Genomic DNA, 25,341 nt, shown 5'->3' with positions numbered 1-25,341 from the left:
TTAAAAAACTAGAGCTAAATGTTTTGTTGAATAAGTTATAAAATTTGGGGCATATTATGCAAACATTAAAAATCTTAAGAGATTTTAGCATTTGAACATTTAATAGCACATGTGGTATGTTTGTTACAGCTCTTATATTTGCTAAATATGATCAAAATGATAATATTTCACTTTACTGGGAGCAATTTAAAGTAATTTTTTTCCCTTTGTGATAGTCTCCAATTCTCTAGTTTTCTATGATTAACATTTTTAAAACAATAAGCAAAACAGGAAAAAACTGAGATTTTTACCTTTTACAAGTAAAATAAATAAGGGAAATTCTGGAGTTAAGGAAATTAGGTGAAAATTTATGTTTGAGTAATTTATTTAGTAAGTAAAAATTAGCCACAAGAAGGGCATATCAGTTAGCTTTTCTCATTGGCATGACAAAATACTGACGAAGCAGCTTAAGCAAAGAAGAGTTTGTTCCTGCTCGCACTCTGAGAATACAGTCCATCCTGACAGAAGGCGCATGGAGAGACTGGCGCTGTGGGCTGGCTGTCCGTGAGGAAGCAGAGATGAATGCTGGTGATTGTGTATTCCTCACTGCAGAACCCGCCCACGGGATAGTACTGTTCTCTCCCATAGCTGAACCCCTCTGAAAGCACCCTCTCTGAAGCGCCCAGACCCCGCTTCCTAGGTGGCTAATCTTCAGGCACAGTGTAAAGTCAATCTGTGTCTGAAAAGCCTGACCTCACACTGCTTCCACCTTGGGCGAGGGAGTCAGTTGGGTTCATTGACTTCTTAATTTAGTAACAGGTATCAGAAGATTAAAGACAGTGCTGGGAATCAAATTCCTCTGAGGCAAGGCTCAAGCTTCCCAGAGTCTTCTTTTCTCCCCACCCCCAATTTGTGCACTTGATGTGAGAAGTGAGAGGGCGGAGATAGGACATGATGGACAGCACTCAAGAGTCCAGAGACACTGGTGGGTTGTGTTTTGGACCTGTGGGAGGGCAGGCTGCTGCCAGTTAAGGACCCTAGTTAAGGCCAGACATTCGGTGGAGTCCTGGTCTGGCCTCAAGCCTTTCCTTTCTTTCTCGGCTTTGGCCTTTGCCATGCCGGCTGCTCACACAAACGGTCGGTCCCCTGGCCCCGAGCATTGTACCAGCCTTCCTTAGTGCGCCTCTGCGGGCGTTGTCGCCTCTGCGCCCGAACTTGAGTTTACAGTTGGCTCAAATTCCTCCTTCCAGTGTCTGGGCACCCTGCGTCAGAGGCGCTGGGTCTAGGCTTCACAGGTACCTGAGGGTACAGGGCTCCCAGGTCCACTCCATGCACCTAGTCTTGGTGGAGCTGTGTCCGGAAGGTGAGAAAGACTAGAAGGAGCCCTCCATGCTACAGCTCACTCGGTGCCTGCATTGCCTCTCATCATGAATTTCTGTTTGTTTTAGTTTTATTCAAGTTATTTTCTTTGAAAAAATAGCAAACTCTGCTTATTTCTCTTTAGAATTCTCTCTCAGGAGGTGTCATATTTACACAGGGTATAAACAGTATGTAGCTCTAGCTGCTCTGAAACTCACCATGTAAACCAGGCTAGTCTTGAACTCACAGAGATCCACCTGCCTCTGCCTCCCAAGTGCTGGGATTAAAGGTGTGTGCCACTATGTCTATCAGGAGCACTTTTTTTTAATCTGTCTGAAATTTATTATGGATATTTCGTGAAACTTGAGTCTGAATTACAGTAATTTTTCTGATCCTGAAGTTTGTACTAAGAACTTAGTCAGGAATTAAATATTATTCTAAAGATCTGTTAATGACAAGATTCCATGTAATGTCCCTAGAATTATTGATAGCCGAATTGATCAAAATTAGTAAACTAACCAAAGAGTGTCTGATTCATCTGCTTCATACATCTGCCTTTGTCTTTACAATTTTTCCCCATCTGACATATTCAGGGAAATGTTATAGGCAAATGTTTTGTTTGGGAGATTGTTTTATAGATATTAGGCTTGTTATTTTTATTGTTGGCTCATAAATATTAGAAAATCATCTGCACTTAACAAATGTGTTTATTTGGTCTTTCCAGAATCTGTGTCTGTGGCTATCCTCGACAACATGTAAGAAAATACAAAGGTGTAAGTAGCAGGATACCAATTTCATCTGGATTCATGGTGCAGATGCTAACAGGAGTCTATTTTGCCTTGTAAGTGTGTCTCATACACAAAGCACACTGGTGGTTCTTTGGCATATTGTAGCTTGCCAGTCTGTTTCTACAACAGTGTAATCTCAATAGATAGATAAACAATCACCTTTTTTTTTTTTTTAAGAGACCGGGTTTCTTTGTGTAACAGTCCTCGATGTTCTGGAACTCACTTTTGTAGACCAGGCTGCCCTCGAACTCACAGAGATCCACCTGCCTCTGCCTCCTAAGTGCAGGGATTAAAGGCATGTGCCACCACTGCCCAGCCAATCATATTTTTATGAAAGAATAGGAATCAAGTTCTTAATAGTTTTATCATTTAAAACATGTATTTTAAAGTTGTGCACAATTTCAAACTGACTAAAACACTTCATTTTTTAGAATTCAGGGTCAGGATGAAAATGGATAAAATGTGAATATGCTCAATTTCTATACATGACTTTTTTTTTTGCTATGATTTTCAAATTGGATTTTTAAAATCCCAATTTTTTTTGTTTCTAGAAATTTTAGCTCTTCAAAAGCACTATAGAGAATGTTCAATCAGAAATAACTTATTAATTTCTAACATCAGTGCTTAATCTTAGGCAGTAACTTAGATACCAGTGTGTATCTGAATCCTGTCTTGTACTTTGTAATTCTCATGTTTAATCTTAGGTAGTAACTTAGATACCGGTATATATCTGAATCCTGTCTTGTACTTTGTAATTCTCATGTTACACACATGGTAAGACACTTTACATTATATTCTCTTGATACTTTAATTTACTCTAGCAAAATAAGCTCCTTGACTCAGGGAAGAATTTATGACTTAGAGGCCAGATGTGGCCCGCACTGTGAAGTTTACTGAGACGTAGTTGTATTCCTGTGTTTGCTCTCTGGCTGTGGTTGTCTTCCCATGGCAGTGACAGAGTTGAGTAGTTCTGATAGAGAGGCCATGTCCACAATTTAAAACACTGAATTTGGGGGTTTGGTTGTTGTTGTTAGAGACAGCATGGCCCTGAACTCCTGATGCAACGACTTCCTCCAAGATTAGAGATGTGTGTCACCATGCCTAGCTCTGAAATACTTGTGACTAGCCCTTCAAAGAGGTTTTCTAAGCTTTGTGTTAGATCATTAGTGTTGCCTCACAGGGCGTGGATACTCTGCATTTTTCTTCTCGTTTCATTTTGAGTATCTTCTGTGATCTGTCTCCATGCTTAACTTTCCCTGACTCGGTAGACTTGACCTGTAGTCGACTCCAAGGCCACTGAAGGGCTGTCGTTTCGTACTGTTTTCCTTCTCCTCTCTTTGTTCTGCTCTTCCTTTCAGAGCACTTCTCTTCTGAAATCTCTGTTGTGACTGTTGCTAGTCTTTTCCACCGGAGCATTTAAAATATTGATCATAGCCGCTTAAATTACCCTGATAACCTCAATATTTGGGTCACCTCTGGATTGAGTTCATTTATTTATTTGTGTATTTAGTGGTGCTGGAGATTGAACCTAGTGTCTCATAGAAGTTCTCTACTGCTTACCTGTATCTTTGGCCCTGAATTTAATTCAATTAATTACTTCATTATTGACAGGCTTCTTTCCTCTTGCTTATAATATGCCTTGTAATTTTTGATTGTTCATGATTTCAATCAGTAGTAGGGCAGTAGAAACTGCTGTCAATGTGATTTCTGCCTGAAAATTGGTACGATTCTTTTTCAAGGGTACTAATGAAATTTTGTAGGTAGGACTGTGGAGTTGTTACGAGTGAGAGCCCAGGGCCCTGTCAGCCTTAACAAAAAATAGTGAAAAGCAGAAAAAGGAGTTCTAGTCAATGTAGCCATATCGGGAGAGGAGCAAATTATGGAGGACAAGAGGGATACATAGCTGAAGTCCACCCATTGTGGTGGACCATCACTATCTGCTCCAGTCTCTTGCAAGGTGTGGTGACAAGTTGTCAGGCTGTTGACCTGTATTCCTGGGAGACAAGCTCCCGCCTTGGCAGGCACTATAGCCCCAGTCCTTTTCTTCTCCCAGCGTGAGACTCTTGGGGAAACACCAGTTTCTTGGGGTTCCCAGTTTCAATGGGCTGATAGCCAAAGGGAGGGGCACAGTGTCTCTCTTTGCTCTTGCCAGGATGGTTTCTGCAGGGGTTGTGTTACTGTTGCCATAGTTACAGTCATACTGTAAATCCCCCTACTCTTGCCTAGTAGGAGCTGGATTGCTGAAATTTCCCTCCTTCAGCGCTCTCTGTATACCTGCCCCTAAAGGGGGTCTCTTCCCCACTTTCTAGCCCGCTTCAGCAATAGAATGTTATTCCTTATTTCTCAGTGTACACAAGCCTGGCCTGAATGGGGATGGAATGTCAGCCAGCGTTCTAGGGAGACTTCTTGTACCTGAATGATGTGTATACAGGGGTGGAGTGTGGGGGTAGTCCTCAGTGCTCTTGTCTCTCCTTCAGAAGTAGAGAACTCCTAGTTATCTCAGCACAGAATGAGGTTTATATTCCCCTTTTCCCCCCTCAGTGCCTCAGCTCCTCATCAACTATGCCCTGAGGGTTATAGGGTAATAGGATTGACTATCCTCTTCCCAAACACTGTAGAACTTTTGTTCACATGGGAAAAAAATGTCTGGCAAAGTCCTTGTGCTTTTCCCATGACCACCTTGGTCTTTCAAGCCTGCACCACAAGGGCTGCCTTTTCGGATCCCCATCCTGCTTCTCATGTTTCCTGTGCCTACCTACAGGAGGCTTGTGGGAAGCCCGTGTGGTGGTGTGAATGTCCATGTACATGCTCCAGAGATTTGTATGTGCTGCTAGCTCCAGAACCAACTTCATGTGTGCTAGAACTTGTTAGAAAGCGTAGTTGAATTCTCCCTATGTGATGCCTTATAGCCCTCCCTCCTGTGGGTTCAGACTCTTTGGTTACCCTGTGCCCTCAGCTCTTGGTTGGATTCATTAGAAGTACGAAGATAACTGGGTTTATCTTGGCCTTTCCCTATAAGGCCTTACTGTGTGCTTGATGTGATTCCCATTTCTTTAGTCTGTTAACAGATGACCAAACCATTATATCTCTGTCGACTTTCATCACTTGGTTGACTTTTAGGAAGGGTTTGCTCTGTCGTTGAAAGTTACACATATATCATACACACATACTGATTTTCTTGACTCCTCTCTCGTGTCTGCAGCATGCATTATGGTCCCTTCTAAATGACCATCAGAATGCAAAAGAACAGCTACTTAGGAAAGTGGGTAGTGTTGGGTTCTCCTTAAAACCATGGAAACTACAGAGTAATTTGACCGTAAATTGTTCAGAACATTATTCTAAAGTATATAATTTATTATGTTCTGAGTTACTTTGAAATTGCCTTAGCTCTTTGATTTCTGTTCTATAAATAGTCATGTTCTTTAGAGAAAAAAATGTACATGTATAAAATATTCTTTGCTATTAATAGGCTTTCAGATAATAGGAACTCCATGATTTAAAATACATTCTTAATGAGAATAGGATGGTAAGTGGTGTGCTAATGTGGTCTGTTGCTTTCTTTAGTAAAGATAAATAGTTCCTCATTATGTTTTGTTCTGTTATATAAGATAAATTAAAAATAATACTTTCCTTAACTCCTATGATTTTGTAGATACAATGGTGAATGGGATCTAGCTCAGAAAGCATTGGATGATATTATATACAGAGCCCAGCTAGAATTATATCCAGAGCCACTGCTGGTAGGTTCTTTGTGTAATTATGCAAATTTTTAACCTGTAATTTTTCAGTTTAGAACTATGCATTGAGAAGTAACTCATGGCATGATAAAATGTCATTGTTACTCAGTGCTTCGTCCGCTGTTGTACTGGGAAATGTTACATTTAATAGCACTTATATCTAAAATTTGGAGATTTCTTTAGAGTGACTTAATATGATATTTAACTGATAGTATTCTCTTCTGCTTATAAGAATTTCAACATCTAGATACATTTGTCAATTAGCATTCGATATTGAGAAAGAAACCTAATTTAATATCTGACATTCACAAGCCTCATTCCATTCATGCTGTTTTAAAGTATAAGCATCCCTCTGACCCTCTTACTCCTTATTGGTGGGTATGTGGATCATCATGTAAAATACCTCAGGGAAAATATTCTTTTTATAAATTTATTAACACTTAGTCTTGTATTTTATCTAATATGACATCTGTTTATTGACCTTAAACTTCATTTTTCCTTTTAGGTTGCTAATGCAATAAAGGCTTCATTGCCTCATGGTGCCATGAAATCTAGTAAGGAAGGTACAAGGTGTATTCAAGTTGAAATCACACCAACTTCCTCTAGAATATCAAGAAATGCAGTTACCAGCATGTCAATTAGAGGTCACAGGTGGAAAAGACATGGTAAGAACTCTTCAGATTTGAGCACTGGTGGTCTTCCCCATGTCTCTTTGCGATTGTGGGGCTAAAACTTGTAACTTTAGGAAATAGCACCTTTGTGGCCTGGAAAAGGATGCTATCTCATCACCTTTGACTCCTAGCTTCTCATCCAGGGCAACAGACACTGATGGGGATGGACGTTCTTATGTTAGATATATGAAGGTAGAATTATGTAAAATTGTACTTACTGCAGTAGAGTTTGAGAATAAGGAAACTGCATTTTAACTACTCATATACTTTGAGCTGCTGTTCTTGAGTAGTTACACATAACCTTTAATGAATGTTCCTACTCCTCAGTCAGGCATGTAGCATGCAATATTTTTCACATTGGATAAAACTACCAGTGATCTTATATTCTGCCTGGACTCCCTGGCAGAGAATGCCATGCTGTTGATACAACACCAGGCGTTTCTATTTTACAAACTCATTTTCATTCAAGATTGTGTCGGTATCCCTTCTTATCAGCTTCAATTTATTATTTTAAAATGTTGCTGGAAGTTAATTTCATTCACCATGTCATCTCCATGCTTTTCCATTTCCCTCTCTTCTCTTTTAATCGACTCCTTGTTTAATCCCTTCTTCCTTTTATTGTTTCTCTCCTATCTAGCAGTTATAGTAGGAAGAAGCTGAGGACTAATATCCTCACCTCAGAAGGGACCTTTGCATGGGAGGCAGAAAGCCGCTTCTTTGCCCCAAGCGAGTATGGAGAATGTGTTAAGGGGGAAAACCTACTCTGCCTTCTTCCTTCTCTGCACTGAAATGAAAATAGCAGCTCAGCTTGGTAGACTGTAACTCACATCAGTGTTCCCTGGGGAGAGAGTGGGGAAGAGAAGTATCATAACAGATCATAACTCAGAAAGCTGATCCTGACTGGGAAGGCTTGCCTTTCCCCCTCAGACATGCTAAGAGAGAATATGCCAAAAAAGAACAAGAGCCAAGTTAGACAGTCTAACCAATGATCATTTTTAAAGTTACTATAGCAAGTCCTGAAGACCCAACAGGGGACATAAAAGGGGTGGTGATGTTTGCTATTAGGCAAATAGACATACAAAAGCCATTTAAACTTGCCAACCCCAGACATCTTCAATTTCTTCAGTGAAGTTCTGCTGTTCAATGAGAATACATTACAGAAAGAAGGGAATCTAATGGATATGTGGTATGCTAAAGATCAGTGGTTCTGTCCAGCTTCATTGTATGAAAGTAGGTGCAGGTACAACAAATCAGATTGTACTCCCAAACTACTGCTTCAGAAAAATGTAAGAATGAATTCCGATTTCTTTTCTTTTCTACTTTCCCTTCTTGCTGTTTAGATGGACATATTGGGGAGTGGAGTGGGAGGTCGTACAGTTCAAACATGAGAGAAATATTGACGCTCCCTAGTGTGTATGGGCATGCACACACGCGTGTGAACATGCCTAGGTATGGATTTAAGAGAAAGATACATATTCTGTCACAAGGTGGACGTTATTTTTCAGAAACATTTGTAGGAAAAAGTGGCCCAACCAGATACAAGACTGCTTGCATGTATTGTGTCTGTTATGCTCCTATGGATCCGTGCTCCATGTTGACCGCTGTCGTACTCTATCTCAGGCTACACCCTCATCAAAGAAGCCTTTGTATTACCTGCTCCTTTATGTTTATTATCCTTCACATCACTGAGCAGCTCCTGTTTATGAGTGCAAAAATGCCATGGATGAGGAAATAGAAGAAAATGATCTATAGAAGAAAAAAAAGACACACCATGAGCAGATCCAGAATATGCCTAGCCTTATTTGTCACCTTCTGTAGTAGGAATTTCTCTTACCCACTGGCTCTAATAAATGGTCTTGTTTAGTCTTATTTGTCTCTATAGCTAGGCTGTAGTGTCCTTGTTAAGGGTAGTCTTGGTTCTCCTTCTTGGTGAGTTTCTAATGTTATTACAGAATACTCTGAACACCCCCACTAGGTGAAAGACTCCACTGCCTCTCACACCCTCACACTAGGAGCCTAGTATCTAGCACTAAACCATATAGAGACCATACCTTCCTAGGGAAGTACTGTTCATGAAGTTACCACATGTTCAGTTCAACCCTTTCCTGTGTCCTTTTGTTATGTCTGTGATTTCTGCCTGGACATGTTATTGTTCTGGCTCTCTAACCAGCACTGGATTCTTGTGGAGAAGATGGTTATCCTTGTACACTTCCTAAATATATAGACAGTTTTCAAATTAAAATAGATTTTAAATTTTCTTTATATGATTATATGTATTTATGTAAAAATTGCAACAAAGCATAAGTAAAACATTTCTTTAGAAATGGTATGAAGGGACTTGTCGATTCCAGGGTGGCCCACAGTGACCTTCTTATATGTTCATGTTTCTGAAGCATGGTACTGTGGAGGTCACTTCAGGTTATGACTAGGAGGACATGGCGAGTCCTGTGTTTGATGGAACCCTGGCTATACTTTCTATTCAGCTCCTCTCCCACTCTTCCTGCAGCCATCCTCATGGGAGGGTGTGTTCTTTTAACCTTTCACCAAGTGACCCAGTTAGAACTAGGACTTTGTAACCCTACAGTAGTGGAGATGGAGCCTGGGAAAGAAGGCAGGAAAAGCAACGTCAATTTTAAGGCATATTCTATTGTTTTCTTCTTGACTCCTTCATTTGTCCACTTGTGAGAAAGAATACAGCACTTCTTTTCTGTTGAACTTTATCTTAGTTACTTTGTATTGCTGTGAAGAGATACCATGATCTCGGCAACTTTTAGAAGAAAGAATTTACTGGGGGTTTACAGTTTCAGTAGGTTAGAGGCCATGACAATCATGGGGAGCATGGCAGCCTGGAGGCAAGCATGGTGTAGGAGCAGAAGCTAAGAGCTCACACCTGCTTCACAGCAGGAGAGAGGGAGGGAAGGAGGGGGGGGAGGAGAGAGCCCTAACTGGGAATGGCATGGGTTTTAAAACCTCAAAGCCCACCTCCAGAGACTCATCTCCTCCAACAAAGCCACACCTCCTAATCCCAAACTGGGGACCAAACATTCAAATATATGAACCTATTGGGGCCATTCTTACTCAGCACACCACAGTTGCTGAAAAGGGTTAGTTTTGGCTCAGAGTTTGAGGGTGCAGACCACCATGGTGGGTAGTCAAGGCCGCAGGAGTGAGAGGCAGCTGCTCACACTATTCCCCAGTTAGAAAGAAGACAGGTGAAGCATACTTGCTTGTTTTCTCCCTTTTATATAGTCTAGAATCCCAGTCCAGGGAATGGTGCTACCCAGAGAGTGGGCTTCCTCACCTCTGTTAGCCTAATGAAGACCATCCCTGTAAAGAAGTCAGAGCCAATGTCCCAGGAGACTCTAGAGCTCAGCAGATTGATAGTTGAGACTGACCATCACAAGCCTTTTCCATTTTTCTCTTGTATTTATTTGTTCTTGCTGCCTTCTGTCTTTCCTCCATTCTTCCCTTTATATCTGATTAGAAGGAGTGGGTGAGTGAGCTTCTCCCAGGGAAGAGGCAGGCAGAACTTTCTTTCTGTAACTTTTCTTTCTGTGTTTATCATTCAGGAATATAGACAAGTAAGCCATGTAGCATAGTGGTTTGTGTGTATATTTGAGTCATCAAAGATTGTAACATATCAAACAAATGCATTCAATTTTAGCAATTCATCACATTGATTCTTTTCTACTATTAGTATAAATTATTCTCCTAGTTCAAACTCATATTGTTTTTTATTATTAATTTTGAACCATTTTAATTACTTGTAACAAAGTATTTTGAGCTGTTTTAGAATGTGTTTCAGGATTCTCTGAAACACCATGGGTATGGCATACCTTTCTTAAAAAATTGCCTGCCCACAGCTTATATTGCAATGGAAAGTATCCACGAAGGTGAAAGCTACTTTAGTCTTAACATTTGCTCACATGCGAGAACCCATGTCCCTTCCTCCGGCTGGTTGTATTGTGACCAGTTTTGTCCTTTGCTTGGCTCTGTGTTTTACTTTTTAATTAACAGACTGGTTTTTTTCAGGGCAAATTAGATTCACAACAAATTGAGTGGAAAGGATGTGGATTTTCATGTCTGCTGTCACACACTGTCACCACTGTCCTGCTGTCAATCAGCAGGACCATGGTGTGCTTCAGGCCCTGGAGTCATGTTTTAATCATAATTCATCCTATTTCACTCAGTAGAGTACTAACAGAAGGCTAATTTCCATAGATAGGTATTATTTTAGGGAGACCTGTTAGACAGTTAATGCATGTTGACCTGCTGTCCATATTTTTTCTTGATTGTTTACTGTGAGAGGGAAGTGCCTTCATTCAGTGCTGTGCCTTTCCAATTCCTCCAGGCTTGTGTTGAAGTCTTTGAGGAAGTTTGAATGATTCAGTCTATGTCTGTGCTTAACTTTGGAAATAGAAGTTATAGTGCACAGTTGCTGCTTTGAGTTTTCATAATTTCATGATTAATGGCTTTATTCTATGGTGATCATTTCATTTTCAACCCTGTTGTGTTTCCTTTATCCTGTGGTGGTGAATTCAAGGCAAAGGTACAGTTTTCAAGTATAGATTTTTAAGTCGTTTGTATGTTGAGGCTTATAGAAAATAAAGGCAAGTAAAGGAAGAAAAATAAGGTCACACTTTCAAAAGTTAAATCAAGGATAAATAAAAGTTAAAAATGAAAATTCCAGTAAGAAAAACGAGCAAAATTTTGATAGAGCAATAGCATTATTTTTAAAACCAAAAGGGGGGGGGGGGCATTTTACTTAAATATTTTCTGTAAGAAGCAAAGGTAGAAGCAAAGGAAACCAAGCCTTTCCTCATGCTTTCTGCTGTGGGCTTGAGGGTTCTGTAAAGCCGGCAGCGGCTGCTTCTGCCTTTGCAGCTGTGGTCCTGTCCTCCCAGAGTCCCCCCTGCACGGCAGTTCCACCCCACTGCCTGTACTTGACCACCCCAGACTTCCCTTCTTACCTCTCCGCCAGAGCAAGGTAACTGCTATTTTTTGTTTGTTTCCCACAACTACCACTATTATGACTCATTCTTCCTCCACTTTAAACAAACTACCTACATGGGAACAAGATAAGCTATTTTCCATGTTCTCAAAACCGTTACTGAAATAGCTGTCATTTTATAAAAAGTCCCCTCATTAAGTTAGGGGGCTGACATGTGGTTGCAAATAATGAGCGCGGGCAGCTTTGCGGACTAGTATCTAGCAATCGCCTGAATGCCCGGTCTTCATCCCTGGGTCCTTTCCTATGTGCTTGTCCAGAGATGGGAGCAGAAGTGCAGAGCATCCCATATCCTTTAGAGTGCCCCACATCAAGGCTGGTTGAACCAGCCAGAGGCTAGCTAGTTCTTGTAAGAATTGCTTTGTCAGCTATCCAGAATTGTGTTCTTGGTAAGTTTATACTGGCTAATTTGTCATTCAAATGATACCCCCTCCTAAAACATGAATTCTGAGTTTTCTTAATTTGAAATAAATGTGCTTCGTTTGAGAGTACTATCAAGCACAAAGCATGCATGTGTTATATGACGCCAGCAGTGTGTCTAATGTTTTTGTTGTTCTTCCTGTGGAAATGCCCTCTAATCCCTGATGTGTCTTTATTAATTAATACATAATGTCTTACTTTATCTTGTTAATGTCAAAATAGGAAATAGACCTCATGTGGATTTCTCAGTTACGTACAGTTACAACTGTTTGCAACAGGAAAGTGTCAGGAAAAGAATAAGGAAAAGAATATTTGTAACTAGATCCTTTGACCTTCACCCTACTTTTGGTCCTAGCATATAATTTAAAAACATTTTTGGTTTTCTTTTTAGTGGTGGTAGGGATTGAATCCTGGGCTCCCATGTGCTATATCCCTAAACTTTGAGGTTTTGAGGTAAGATCTCTGTATGTAGCCCAGGTTAGCCTTAAACTCAGAAGCCCCCCTCTTCAGCCTCTCGGGTACCTTTTAATTAGTGGATATTTTTAATTGGTGCTACTTTTTAAGTATTTTTGACTTAGAATTTCCAAGAATATAAACTTTTAAGAAAAAGAATTATAAGTAAGAGGTAATATGTGTTTTCCAACATGGAGACCAAGCACCTTGAGAATTTTAGACTATTTTACTATATGGAAGAATCAGATTAATACAATTAATACAATTTAGATATAGTGAGCCCAAAGAAAGAGCAGTTGAAAGTTACTATATCAAGCAGTTTGATTACAATTTTGGTTTATAAAATTGTTTCTATTTAATGGATACCATGGTACTTAAAACTTAGTGAGATAACATAGTTCAAAGAGACTTGTAATTATGTTATAAAAATACCAGAAAAAGTGGTCTGTGTCATAATTTGTTCAGTGATTGTTTTCTTATTAGATGAGTAAAAAAGAAATGATAAAAAGATTCAGAGGCTGGGATATAGCTCAGTAGGTAAAATGCTTGCCAGGCAAGCACCCATGTAGGAGCTGGGTGTGATGGTGCAGGTCCCTAACTCCAGTGCTGGGAGATGGGTGTTGAAGTCAGTAGGATCCTAGGAGCTTGCTGGTCAGCCAGTCTGACTGAGTCAGTGAGATGCAGGTTCAGCGAGAGACCCTGTCTCCAAAAACCAGGTGAAGAAGCAACAGAAGGACATATGTGACTGAACTCTGGCTTCCACACACATGTACATGTGCATGAAACACACAGACACACAAGTGCAAAAGACACAACTTGTATATAAAATAATTTATTTTAAACTGGCTAGTGCTATAGAGGGTGTTAATAAGTTTTTGTTGTATATATCATTGATGAAGCAAGAAAGTAGTTCCTTTCTAACTGTTGAACAGATGTAAAGTCATAAATGTACTTCTAGGAAAATATCTTTAAAATAATTATTTATTAGCATCTCAGACCACTTAAGATTGTCTTTCTAGATACTGGAGAAGATTACACTCATAAATCTTGAGATGGAATATTTATTTTGTGAGTCTGATTTTATGACTTAATGAAAAGGGGCTTAAATTGAGGGAAGTAAAAGTTGATAAGAGTTTTTAAAACATTTTGAGAAATAGTGATAATTTTAAACTCAAAAGTAGAAAACTTTGGGAATTAGTTATTAGCATCCCTTCTACATTTCCAATTAGAAAGTCACAATTCTAAGCCAGGCTGGTGGCTTTCACCCATAATCTATACACGTGAGCTGAGATGGAGTATCATGGTGGTTGCGGTCAGCCTGGTCTGCACAGTATATTCCGTGAGCTCCCTTGCCCGCACTGTCTGCCTCTGACTTCAGGTACAGGTTTCTGCTCTTGCTCCATCTTCAGTCTTTCCTTGCAGTCCTTGTTTGCTACTTCTGTGAAGTTTGGATTCCTTCTTAAGATTACTGGCCCAGACTGAGTCTTCCTACAGTACTTCCTCTTTCTAACTTGGGATATACTTTGTGTTCAATGTTTTGTGTTAAACAGTACAGCTTCTATTGCGTTAAAACGCTAATAAAGTATGCAGGTGATTGATCCATGTGCCTGTCGGCAGCTACCTTTGCAGGCTGAAATGCAAGTTATCTACTGCTTACACCTCACTTTAGAGCATTTCCATTCTGACTCCTTAGAGTCTTTCCTTCCAACCTCAAACATCCTGAGTCATTTCTGCCTTAGGACCTTTGACTAGTTCTTTGGGATGTTTGGCTGACAGTTGAATAGCAAGAAGGCACCCATGTGCACCCTTCCTTCTTCCAGATTGTTCTGTAGGCAGCACCTTTTCATCATTCAGATCTCAAATAATCGTAAAAGAAGCCTCCCAAAGTGCCCTGAAGCAGCCTTGCCCTTCATTACCCTGCTTACTTGCTCCACTGTTTTATTTGCATTTTTTTTCTATTCCAATTTGCTTTTGTACATAGCAGGAAGGACTGGTATCTCTTATGTTTGCTATTGACCTCTCAGTGCCTAAAATGATGACTTACACATTATAGGTGCTAGATACATTGTAGTTATATTCATGGACGAAGGAATGGATGATTTGAAAAGGTTTAGGGTGAGCAATTTGTCCTTTCTTTTCTAATTGTTTTATTGATGTATGAAAGCCGATGTGTAAGGTGATGTTTTTTCATCTATAATTCCAGTCAGTTGTTAGAGTTTTCCTTTTATTCTTTCATATGTGCATATAGTTTTCATAATTGTACCTTAAAATGTTGGGTACATTAGTTTTGTTTAATTAACACTTCAAATGTTTTCCAAATTCTCCTGGTAACTCAATTATAGTTATTTTAATGGCTACATAATATATATTCCACATTGAGTTGGTAATTGTTATTTACTTACCTTTGTCCATATATTGAATAATTTGCTTCTAATTTTTCCTGTTATAAATAATACTTTAAGATACAACCTAGTAAATACATAAAGAATGTTTCTCCATTGGATAGAATAAAATATAATCATTAAAAGATGGTATTAAAGAATAAGAATTGCTCAGGCCCCTTCTACCATTTCTGTATTCGTATGCAGAAAGATCTACACCATCATAAGTTGTAGAGGATGTATATGATTGTCTTTTGGAATTTAAAGCACTTTTCACAATTGCTGTCAAAGCAGTGTGATGCAGATCTTTGTTTTAATCTGTAGCTCATTATTTCACAGAGAACTTTTAGGAGCCTTGTATCACACTGTACTTTAACTCATAAGGTAGTTTGAGTACAAAAATGTGTCAATTCTATTAATAGTTAAATTGCTTTTGTTAAAACTGTCACCTTTAGTAAACAACAAGCAGAAGGCAAGTAAGAACAGAACCTAAGAGTATTTCATGAGTGCAGATGGAATAGAATAGATATTTGGGTTTATGAAGCTATGTTTGTAAGAAACCAGCTTTAGTAATGTTTGTACTCACCCTTTTTTCCCCTCAAAAATCAGAAGAAATATGAAATTATTTGAGTTGCCTTTGAGAAGAAAATTGGAGTTGTCTATATTAAAAGTATTCGTGGCTAGGTATGGTCGTAGCTCTAGCTGCTCAAGAGGCGGAGGTGGGAGAATCAGAAGTTCAAGGCCAGCCTGGGCTATACAGCAAGTCTGTGTTAAAATAGACATGCCACCAAAGGACAACGTAGATATTCTTAAATTTTAAATGTTTATAAAGTGCGTGTGTGTGTTTGTGTGCATGTCCATGTGTGTGTGGAGGGAAGGGGGACTCACATGTCATAGTGCACGTGTGGAGGTCAGAGGACAACTTTGTGGAGTTAGCTCTCCTTTCCATGCTCACCTGGCTTCTGGGTTTCCACCTCAGGTTGTCAGGCTTGCATGGAGTGCCTTTACCCCCTGTGTCTCGACACCCTGAGAAAGTACTCGTTCTAAATTTCTTCATTTCCATATGTGAAGAGTGCTTATGTGCATAGAAGTTATAAAATAAAATAGTCTCAGAGAATTTTCTTTTTGGGTATTTCAATTTTTTAAAATTATTTGAAGTCAAATGTAAATATTTCTTTTTCTTGGTATAAACTAATCATAATTCCTTTTGCATACATTTTTAAGTTCCAAGGAAAAGCAACTCTTCTGTTATATAATTAATATTCCTTTAAACATCTTCTATGTAACTTCCTTACAGAAAGGATTAATTACCTCTCTTTAGTTATATATGTAGTTTTTGGATAACAATAGAAATGAACTGGCTTATAAAAGATTTTTTGCTGTTATTAAGCATTATAATAAATGTACATTTTAGAAATTTCTACTTTGTTTTTCTCAAACAAAGAGCTTTTGGTCTTTTTTTGCCATCTAAAAATTCTTGTTATCTTAAGCTGTGTATCATTTGACTGAATAAAAGGAAAAAAATAACATTTTCCAAACTTACCTTTTTCATATCTTCTTCATTTTCACTTTTATTTCAATAATAATTTTATCTTGTAATAGAGATTCATTCAGTTCATTAAAAATACATTTTGGGGGGCTCGGGAGATGGGTTAGTGGTTGGGAGCACTGGCTCTCTTCCAGAGGACCCAGGTTCAATTCCCAGCACTCACAAGGACGCTAACAACCATTTCTAATTCCAGTTCCAGTGGACTGGAAGCCCTCTTCTGGCCCACACAGCACTAGGCAAAAAAGAGTGCACGTACACATGTGCAAGCAAAATACCTATACACATAGAATAAACATTTTTTAAATTTGAAGGAAAAGATTTATTGTCTACTACATACAAGTTACTTTCTCAGTATTAGGTATTTAACAGTGGCCAGAGAAAAATCAGTGTCACTGTGGAGTATACACCCGGGAAGACAAGGTAATTGTAGCTTGTTAAAGGGATTTTCTAAGAGAACCAGAATGGGGGAGAGGGCTTATGGACTATAGGGGTGTTGAGACTTGTGACGGGTGACAGGGAGTCTGCATAGCACAGTCTTCTGAAGAAGTAAGATGTGCCTTTCAGCACTGGGAACCCAGGGCCAGTCCAACAGTCTGGGGAATGAGGGACTTGGTCACGAGAATTCTACAATGGAAAATGCCAAAGACATTAAGGAAAGGATTGTGTAATAAATGCTTGGGCTATATAATCATCTTTCTTTTCTATCTAATTTCCCTAAGAATAATCTTGCCTTTCTTGCTCTGTCCAGAATAACATGCTCTTCTTTTTATGAATTTAATGAGTAGTTAAGACATCCTGGTTACCTTTAGAGCAACCACATGTATCATTTAACCAGTTTGTTGTTACAGGAAAGCATTCAGTCCTCTTCTCAATGCCATTTAATTTCATGATTTTACATCTGCTCAGCCCCGACTGCTGTCTTGATTGTGACTAACGGTTCCATGCCTGTGCTGCTTTATAAGTATTCTTCTCTCTATTTCTCAGTTCCCCTGCAAATTGCCACCAGTGAATCGCCTTTTTTAAACCATTAACTTCCATCAGCATATTTTCACAAATAAAACCAATTAAAAATAAAAGTAAACTGATCTTGAGTTTATTAATTCCTTGTGTATTCTTCTAGAGTGTATTTGCTGTGGCTCTTGTTCAGCCAAAGGAAATCATTTGCCTTCTTTGAAATGACCAAGAATCCAAATAAACCAAACATTGTTGGGAGATGGCAGAGAACGTTGAATCAAGTCAATTCTAACAAATTGACTTAGAGTTCACTATATGTGTGAATGGACATTTGAAACCGGAAGTCTCTTTCTTAGCCTCCTTTAAACAGTTGTATACTTTCCAAACTTCAGTTTCCTCTTATGCAAATGGGGATTAAACAGCCTCCTTCAGAGTCTCACTATCATAATGTTTTGAGAATATATTAGAGTAATATCTGAGAATGTGCTAAAAAAGAAAAGAACAGTGCCACTGAGTGTCCCTTATTCTATTAGAATGCCTATGTGTAGCTTTTAAATTTTTATAAAACTAAGTATTACTTCTTTTTTTTTTTTTTTTATGCCTGGGTAACTGCCAGCATTTTTTATTTGCCTTTTGGACTGGAGGTCCCTATAATGTTTCTTTTTGAAGTGGCTTCTGCAAATGTAAATGAACAAGTCTTGGCTGCCACCCAGCAGGGCCATGGTGATTTTACTCTGCGTTGCCATGACCTCTGGCATGTACCTCAATAGGAATTATTTGCCCTTACTTTTGATTATAGCTGTTAGCAACTGGGAATAGGTTTGACTGGGAAGTTTACACACAGGAGCAGCAGGGCCCTGGGGCCCCACGTCCTTTAGCCTACCTGAGAATGAGAAACTTGGTGTGGGGAACCTCGGCCACGGGTGTGAAGCACCAGTTAAGGAGAAGTAATTGTATCCGCTCATGGTCATGGCCACAGGACAACAGAAGCTTTGAGGAGATGCGCAGGAGCGTTCCCTGTGGTAAATGTGGTAGTCAAACCATTTTCAAAATACGAAGGAATCAAAGCGTTAATTTCCAAGCTCAGCTGCATGTTAGTCAGCTGGGAGCTCAAAACTTGGAGTGCCCGCCCATCCTACCTCCTGCTGCCTGTGACTCAGGTTGCTTGGGGTGAAAACAGGCACCCGTGCTGCTCAAAGATGCCTGCTGTTCTCATGCAGCAAAGCTAGGCCCCCTTGGATCTGTGCAGCTGTGGCCTCTGCTCCTTCACTATACGCAGCTTCCGACTTTACACAATCAGTAGGGTTGATGAGCCTGTCTCTGAAAACGTTTTGAAAACAGTTATTTTTCTCAAACAGGTTTGTGTGTTACATTTTTAAAGAGTGTATATTGTTTCTGCTTTTGGTTTTGGTTGTGTTGTCTTATGTTGTTATGGAGTTTAAATTTCACCACTGGTCCAATTTTTTACATATTTATATTATTTTTACCACTTATTGCAGATGTTTATTTGAGAGCCTTAAAACCTTTTAGATTTAAGGCACAAAATAAAGTCATCTTTATTGATATTCACAGCTATGAGTTTTGTCCATTTGTCTGAACTACAGGGGCTGTTTTCAGAATAAGGTACTGAGAACCAGTTTGTTTTTCCAGATCTATTTCATTTTTCTCCATTGTAGTAATGGACTGTTACAAGCTGATCAAAATGCGTGGACTCATATGAATCTGAAGAAATAGACTGTTTAATTCTACCTTCCGCACATCAGTGTTGACTGATGTATAAGATACTGAGTGTGAGAGACAGCAGCTAGACTGTGGATTCCTAATCAGGATGACATGATTGAATACGCATGTCCCTGAATACCATAGTCTAGTCCAGCTTAATGTAGTCTAATAAAAAATAAGATGTGACTTATACAAAGGGGACTTCTCTACGTGCTTTGGTTACCATTGTTGGCAAGAACCAGAGTATTTGCCTGTGTAATTTGGGGCATCTACCTAAAGTTTGCATACATTCAGTTGGTCACAATGTTTTTTTTTAAGGAATTGTATTTTTGTTTGTTAAAAAATGTGTTTCATATCCCATGTGAAATATGTGTGAAAAATACAGCCCCTGAACTGATGCTCTGCGGACTTTTAAAGAGCCTGGTCCTGTTGTCTCCTGCATTGTCCCAGGATTGTAAATCATGGAATCACAGTGTCATAACATTCAATCATCCAGTTGTGTGGGTTTGGTTTTGTTTTGCATTTTCTTTTGTTCTGTCTTCAGCCATCATTTTTGTCTTATCATCTTCAATTCTAGAGCAACCTGACAGCAATAATGATGCTACTGAAGTGGGCATCCTTGTCATTCCTGAGATTAGTGTCACAAATGTGTCCGGAGAGAGACCCGGGAATGGGGAAAAAGGCAGAGCGCTAGGAGACATTGATGCCCAGCATATGCAGGGCTTGCAGGAGACAGCCACAGACCCTAGAAGTGAGAGCAAAGGCTTGCCTGAGCTCAGGAGGCAGAAATCTGTAAGAAAAATGATGGAGGATGGAATGGCCACAGCTGGCAGAGTGCAGTTTTAGCAGAGCACTTTATAGCCACACCCCAAGGTATCTTGAGGCAAGGGCACTGGTGCATGCTAAGCAACCGTTGCACAGTCACAGACGATTTGCATGCCATCTAATAAAGTGCATGAATTATGCATCGTAATTTCTCAATGACTTTCAATGCTCTTTGGAATGATCACCCCTATGTGGTCTTTGAGGAATTTGTTAGAGAAACTGAGGCAGAAAATTGCTTCTGAAGTAATTTTCTGCTTAAGTTTTGGAACTAAAGTGATTTTTCTCATCTTTTATATGAAGGATAATGTATATAAAATTTTAACAAGTTTTGAACTAGTGATATTTACAATGTATATATATGTTGGTTTTTTTTTTTAAATCTTTGAATATCTGGAATGGAGAATACAACCTTTAAAAAAAAACCTCTTTGACTATTCTGTTTTAACTGAAGTTCCTTGGTAGGAGCTATGATAGAGAGGTCACCCCTAGTTTATAACATCTGATGGTTTTTCTAATTGCTTCTGCTCTTTGCATGCATAATAGGAGAATTCTTTCTAAAAACGTAGTGGGGGATAGTTTATAGCATGCTTTTGGATTAATATTCTTTAAATCACTGTCATTTAATTCCAATGAACTGCTTTTTTTGACATTTATAAAATGTTTCAATTTATCCTTTGATTTTGTCTATAATCTATTGCTTTAAGAAATTCTGCTAAGGTATTGATTTAAATGTAATTGATTTGGTATTACTCTTAAAAGTTGCTTTAGATACTTAAGTTAATTCCTCTTTGTCATTTCTTTGTTTAGGAGACACAGAATTAACAGGTCAAGAAGAACTGACGGACATAACTGAAGTTGACGAGGGATTTTATTCCAGGGCTGCGTCTAGCACCAGCCAGTCGGGTCTATCAAACAGTAGTCACAACTGTAGTAACAAGACAAGTGTAGGGAAGAACCAGAGACGGTCAGGAGGAAGCAGAGCGGGAGCAAGAGAGAGAGAAACGGCAGGGGAGTCTTGCAGAGACCACTTTGCTCGCAAACAAACCCAGAGAGCCCAGAGCGAGAACCTTGAGCTTCTCTCTCTGAAGAGACTGACCTTGACCTCCAGCCAGTCCCTGCCCAAGCCCAGCAGCCAAGGCTTGGCCAAGACTGCAGCCACTGTGTTTAGTAAATCCTTTGAACAGGTCAGTGGCGTCCCAGTCCCACGCAGCCCCTCTCCTGCCGTTGGCTGTGTTGCTGGGGCAGATGCCCATAGATTTTCTGCTTGTAGTCTCCAAGAAGAAAAGCTTACTTACGTGTCAGAAAGGACTGAGCTTGCGATGAAGCACCAGGCCGGTCGGCAGGGACCTCCCAGTATTAGCATCACTCTGTCTGCAGACTAACTTGTAACTTCCTTCTCTCCGATAAGCAGGGAAGCCCGAATATGGCTTTGCTCCTGTATGAAAGTCCCGAGTCCTTCATGCCTGCTCCTGGCGGGGGGGCCTGTGTCTTGACTTCTGAAGGCTCCTTGGACTATGAAGGGAACAATGTCTAGTTTGCAGTAAGCTGAGATATGGGCTTGTTATTTCTTGGGTACCCTTCGCCCCTTGATTGAGTTCTCTATTCTTTTCTTCCTCCTTCCTGTTGTTTGTTACTGTCGCTCTAAGATTGTCAGTGTGACGATCCGTTTTTGCAGTTGTCTGAGTTGGTTCCATCCTCGGTGAGGTCGTTTTTAATACCTCATATTTTAGTGTCTGAGTATTTGCCCTGAGAAGTCACGAGAGTCTGTGTGTGAGAGGACGCGGCTGTAGAGCCTGGACAGAGGAGCGAGTCCATGAAGCCACGGTGACAAACAGGCGTGTGAGGGGACAGAGCCCTGGAGCACTGGGGACGCCAAGTGCCACGTGAGCTCTGCGAGCAGTCTCCTCCCTTAAGTGAGGACAGGTGCCTCACACACTGCGAGTGGTGGGCAGGACAGTTGCGAAGGGAAGGTGGGGGGATTGCTGTTGGTGTCCTTAGAACGTTAAACAGCGAACTGAGATTGCTGGTAGGTAACGTTGTCAAGTGTTTGATCTGGAATCCACCTGAAAGGCCCTTCCGGTTTCTAAAGTGTAACCAGCCATAAAGCTGCTTGATTCTGCTGCTCGACTTTGGAATCCTGGTTAGTTTGTATTTTGGAGTTCAGAACTCGCATCCCAGAAGACTTCCTGGAAACCACTGTAAATCTGGCAACACAGCTCCCAAGACACCAGTATCAAGCGTTTAATAGTGAATTGTCTACAAATGAAGGAAATTAGATAATTTTTCATCTACAGAATGTGATAAAAGAAAACGAAGCTAGTGAATATGGACAAAGGACTCTTGTGCATTTTTAACTTAGGATTGCTTGTGTTTGTCTTGTTAAATTTAACATAAGAAAAGAAGAATGTGCTTCTTGTTTGTGAGCTTTAAGTGTTCTTGTTATGTAGAAAGAATAATTCAGTTACACACCCATCCTGCCAATCAAATGCCTGTACTAAAGAAGGTGATAAGGCAGAAGCTAACCAAATGTAGCTCTCGAGAACTCTGTGAACCTGGTGACCTCTGTGAATTCTGTGGAGTCAAGAGCTCGGTGTCTGCGGTGGTCTGTTTGGTTGGTGAAGCACCTATGAGGCTGGTGTGCTCGAGTAGAGATTGGAGCGAGAGGAAGCAAGGGCAGTGGGAAAGACCTGGGAAGCTGACCTCTTCTTGGTTTCATTGACTCTCGGTCCATCAAGGTCTCCTTATTCATGGTCCCTAGCTGGGATCACAAGAACATGCTTGTGTTTCCCTTTTGAACCTGCATGGGTCCAGCTCATATAGAGGACAAAACTGCACATGTTGTAGAGTGTGAAACATTTACAGCTGAGACACAGTTTTACATGCTTCCCTACCAGGTTAAGCCTAATTATCCAAGACCTGTGCTTCTTAGCATAAATGAGTATACCACTTTAGTTTCGGTAATAGAATGAACTGTTGGCTTAAACTGTCCTCAGTGTTGTAAGTAGACAGTAAAATTAATAGTGGAATGATTTAGTAGTAATCTTGTGTAGAGTTGAAAATGTTTGTAAAATGTCACTGTGAATTTCCTGTTGTCTTTTTGTAATTCCTTAACAAAGAATTTTTCTTACACCTAGTTACTAGCAGTATTGATAATATTAAGAAGAAATTGAAAAGGTTGTCATTAGGCAAGTTGAGGTGCTTGCCTCAGCATAGAATAAGTTCCAAGAAACATTATCTGGCATAAATGAGAGATCAGGATAATGTTCAGCTACCATAATGAAACCTCATTTTGATATTGTTGAAGACATTTGCTACTCATGTGATTCAAAAACCATTGGTATTGCCTGGTATTTTAATAAAACTTCACAATTTTAGGGGCAGACCTAGTAAATGAAAACTGGCATTGTAGCAAGGCCCCTAGTGATGCATTCATCTTTGTGAAGACAGTTGCAGAGTGCTAATTACTTGTCTAATGTGTAGGAGGCTCAGTGGTCTCCCAGCCCTCAAGCACAGATATTAGACACTAGATTGTCATAATCATCATTGTTTTTGACGGCTAATTAACTTTTAATAACATCGGCACATGACTTGTTATACCCTCTCTCATTCTTAAGTTCCTAGTCCTCACTTATTCTGTAATAAAACTGTAGCATCTTCTGTTTCTCTTATTGATTGTGAATGAAACCAGAGCCTGCAGGTTTTAAGTAGGACAGGCCCTGCCTTTGTTCTTGAAATGTTATATGACGCACAGTGTATTTGCATGTGTTCATTCTCTTTATAAAATCTGTAACAGCTTACACCATGCAGTGAGTCAGATTTTTTGCTGCAAATGATTTACACCAGTTGGTTCTCTGGAGTGTGGAGTTATGTTAACAATAAATTCTTTTATACTACTTTTGATACTATTTCAAATAAGGATTGTGTACATTGAAAGCTTTTTATAACAGTTGTAAAAGTCAACTATGGATGATATCAACTATAGCAACAATTGTTATTAATACTCACGACTCTTTCCGTACTCATCTTTCAAATGTGAAAGGTTGGGTGGATTTGTGAGTCGTTTTCCTATACAGATGTTAAGTGTAGACATCTTGTGGATCCAGAATAACAGCTTTTACTAAGAGGATTCCACACAAAACTGGGGTCCGGTACCCCATAGTTCAGATCTAAGATTGGGTTCTTGAATTAACCTGACCCTTGCATTCTTAAAGCTGTGCTGCCTGGGCATTTCTGTGAAGCTGTGCCCAGCATTAGCCTCTGAAATCCAAGTTAAGAGAGAAGCAAAGTAGACTTTTCCAAGAGTCCCGCTGCTCCGGGGCCTCCCTTCCTTCTCCAGGAGCCTCAGGAGAGCACCTTGGCGTCACTGAGATGATGCCTGAACTTTCCCATCCCTGTAGCATCAAGAGCAGGAATTCCCTAACTTGTTTGTTTTGAAAAGGCAGTATTTCATTACCCTTTCCATTGTAAAGCAACCACTCTGCAAGTAAAACTCAGTTGTTAAAAGTTGAATTAAAGGGAAATACATCTTTAAGTCAAAATAGCTGAAAAGGATCCCAGTTTAAAGGGGTTTCTTCCTGTTTTGGAAAATCACAATTAAAATGTTGAATGGTAAATTATGGAGTAAAGTATTTACTCTGGAACATGATTGTAAGCAAAGAGTTGAAATAAGGCAGCTTAATGTTTAGGTCTCCAGACACATTACAGGTCCATAAAGGAAAGCACATTAAGGAAGCATATGTTAAGTGTTGTAACAGAACGATAGTTAGAAAGACACCGTGTTGGGTTCTAAGGCATTGTAGATAGAAATTCATGTACAATAGGGTCTTCCCAGTCCCTGAGGGAAGGCTAAAACCCCAGTCCTTTAGTGAGCACAAGTTTACACGTGTAGGTTTGCTGCCGAGCGCTGACACATTGCGGAATTGAGATGTGTGCTTGACACCGTTGACGGCTTACCAGAGTGCGTGTGCCAGTGTGCAAGCTTCTGTACGCTGTAACTTGCACATTTCCAAAAAGACTAAGAGTGAACAATTTGAAGATGGTTTTGTGTTGTACGGTGGAGTGCTAGTGAACGTGGGTCTCAATTGTGAGGTGTCGTTTTTCTTGTCCCCATACTGTCTCTTTGTTGGAGCTGACTGTGCCTCTGACCTTTACTTCTGATCATGTGGTAATGCTAAGCCTTTCTTACAGATAAGATATACTTGTCATTGTATTCCTAGAGTTTACATTCCTAAGAATAAACATGACTTTGGATATTTTTATGTGCTTTCCATGTTTTTAAGGTATGAAATAAACTGGAGTTGAGTTTTTGAAGTTTTGTACATTTGTATAAATGTTCTCCATGTGCAGTACTTTATACATTGTGTTTCCCCTTGTTTTATTGCAATAAAAACTAAAAAATATTTTTCTAGGTCATTTTATTCATTAAAAACTGCTATAAAAGTATGTGAGCTTCGCGGTGGGCGGGACAGAAGTAAGTCTGGGTGAGCCGAGCCACT

The 25,341-nt window shown here is 39.8% G+C and overlaps 1 protein-coding gene across 9 annotated transcripts in view; it reads left to right on the top strand.

Moving 5' to 3' along the window:
• Positions 1-25,341, top strand: part of Hycc1 (hyccin PI4KA lipid kinase complex subunit 1) — an 88,293-nt gene that overhangs the window by 39,390 nt on the left and 23,562 nt on the right. For 4 of the 9 annotated variants that reach the window (XM_076566739.1, XM_076566743.1, XM_076566738.1 and 1 more), the window contains 4 exons: positions 2,063-2,179; positions 5,779-5,866; positions 6,369-6,528; positions 20,654-25,245. In XM_076566739.1, coding sequence (XP_076422854.1) covers positions 2,063-2,179; positions 5,779-5,866; positions 6,369-6,528; positions 20,654-21,228 — 940 coding nt within the window. In that variant the 3' untranslated portion in view covers positions 21,229-25,245. Of the gene's footprint in view, positions 1-2,062; positions 2,180-5,778; positions 5,867-6,368; positions 6,529-8,154; positions 8,404-19,598; positions 19,895-20,653; positions 25,246-25,341 lie in introns of those variants that run through there. The other 5 variants (XM_042273304.2, XM_076566740.1, XM_042273306.2 and 2 more) reach the window with 3 other exon arrangements.

The sequence above is a fragment of the Peromyscus maniculatus genome, chromosome 3 (assembly GCF_049852395.1).
Source record: "Peromyscus maniculatus bairdii isolate BWxNUB_F1_BW_parent chromosome 3, HU_Pman_BW_mat_3.1, whole genome shotgun sequence".
NCBI classification, from domain to species: Eukaryota; Metazoa; Chordata; class Mammalia; order Rodentia; family Cricetidae; genus Peromyscus; species Peromyscus maniculatus.
Note: the sequence above shows the minus strand (reverse complement) of the source record. Positions and strands in the feature narration are given on the sequence as shown.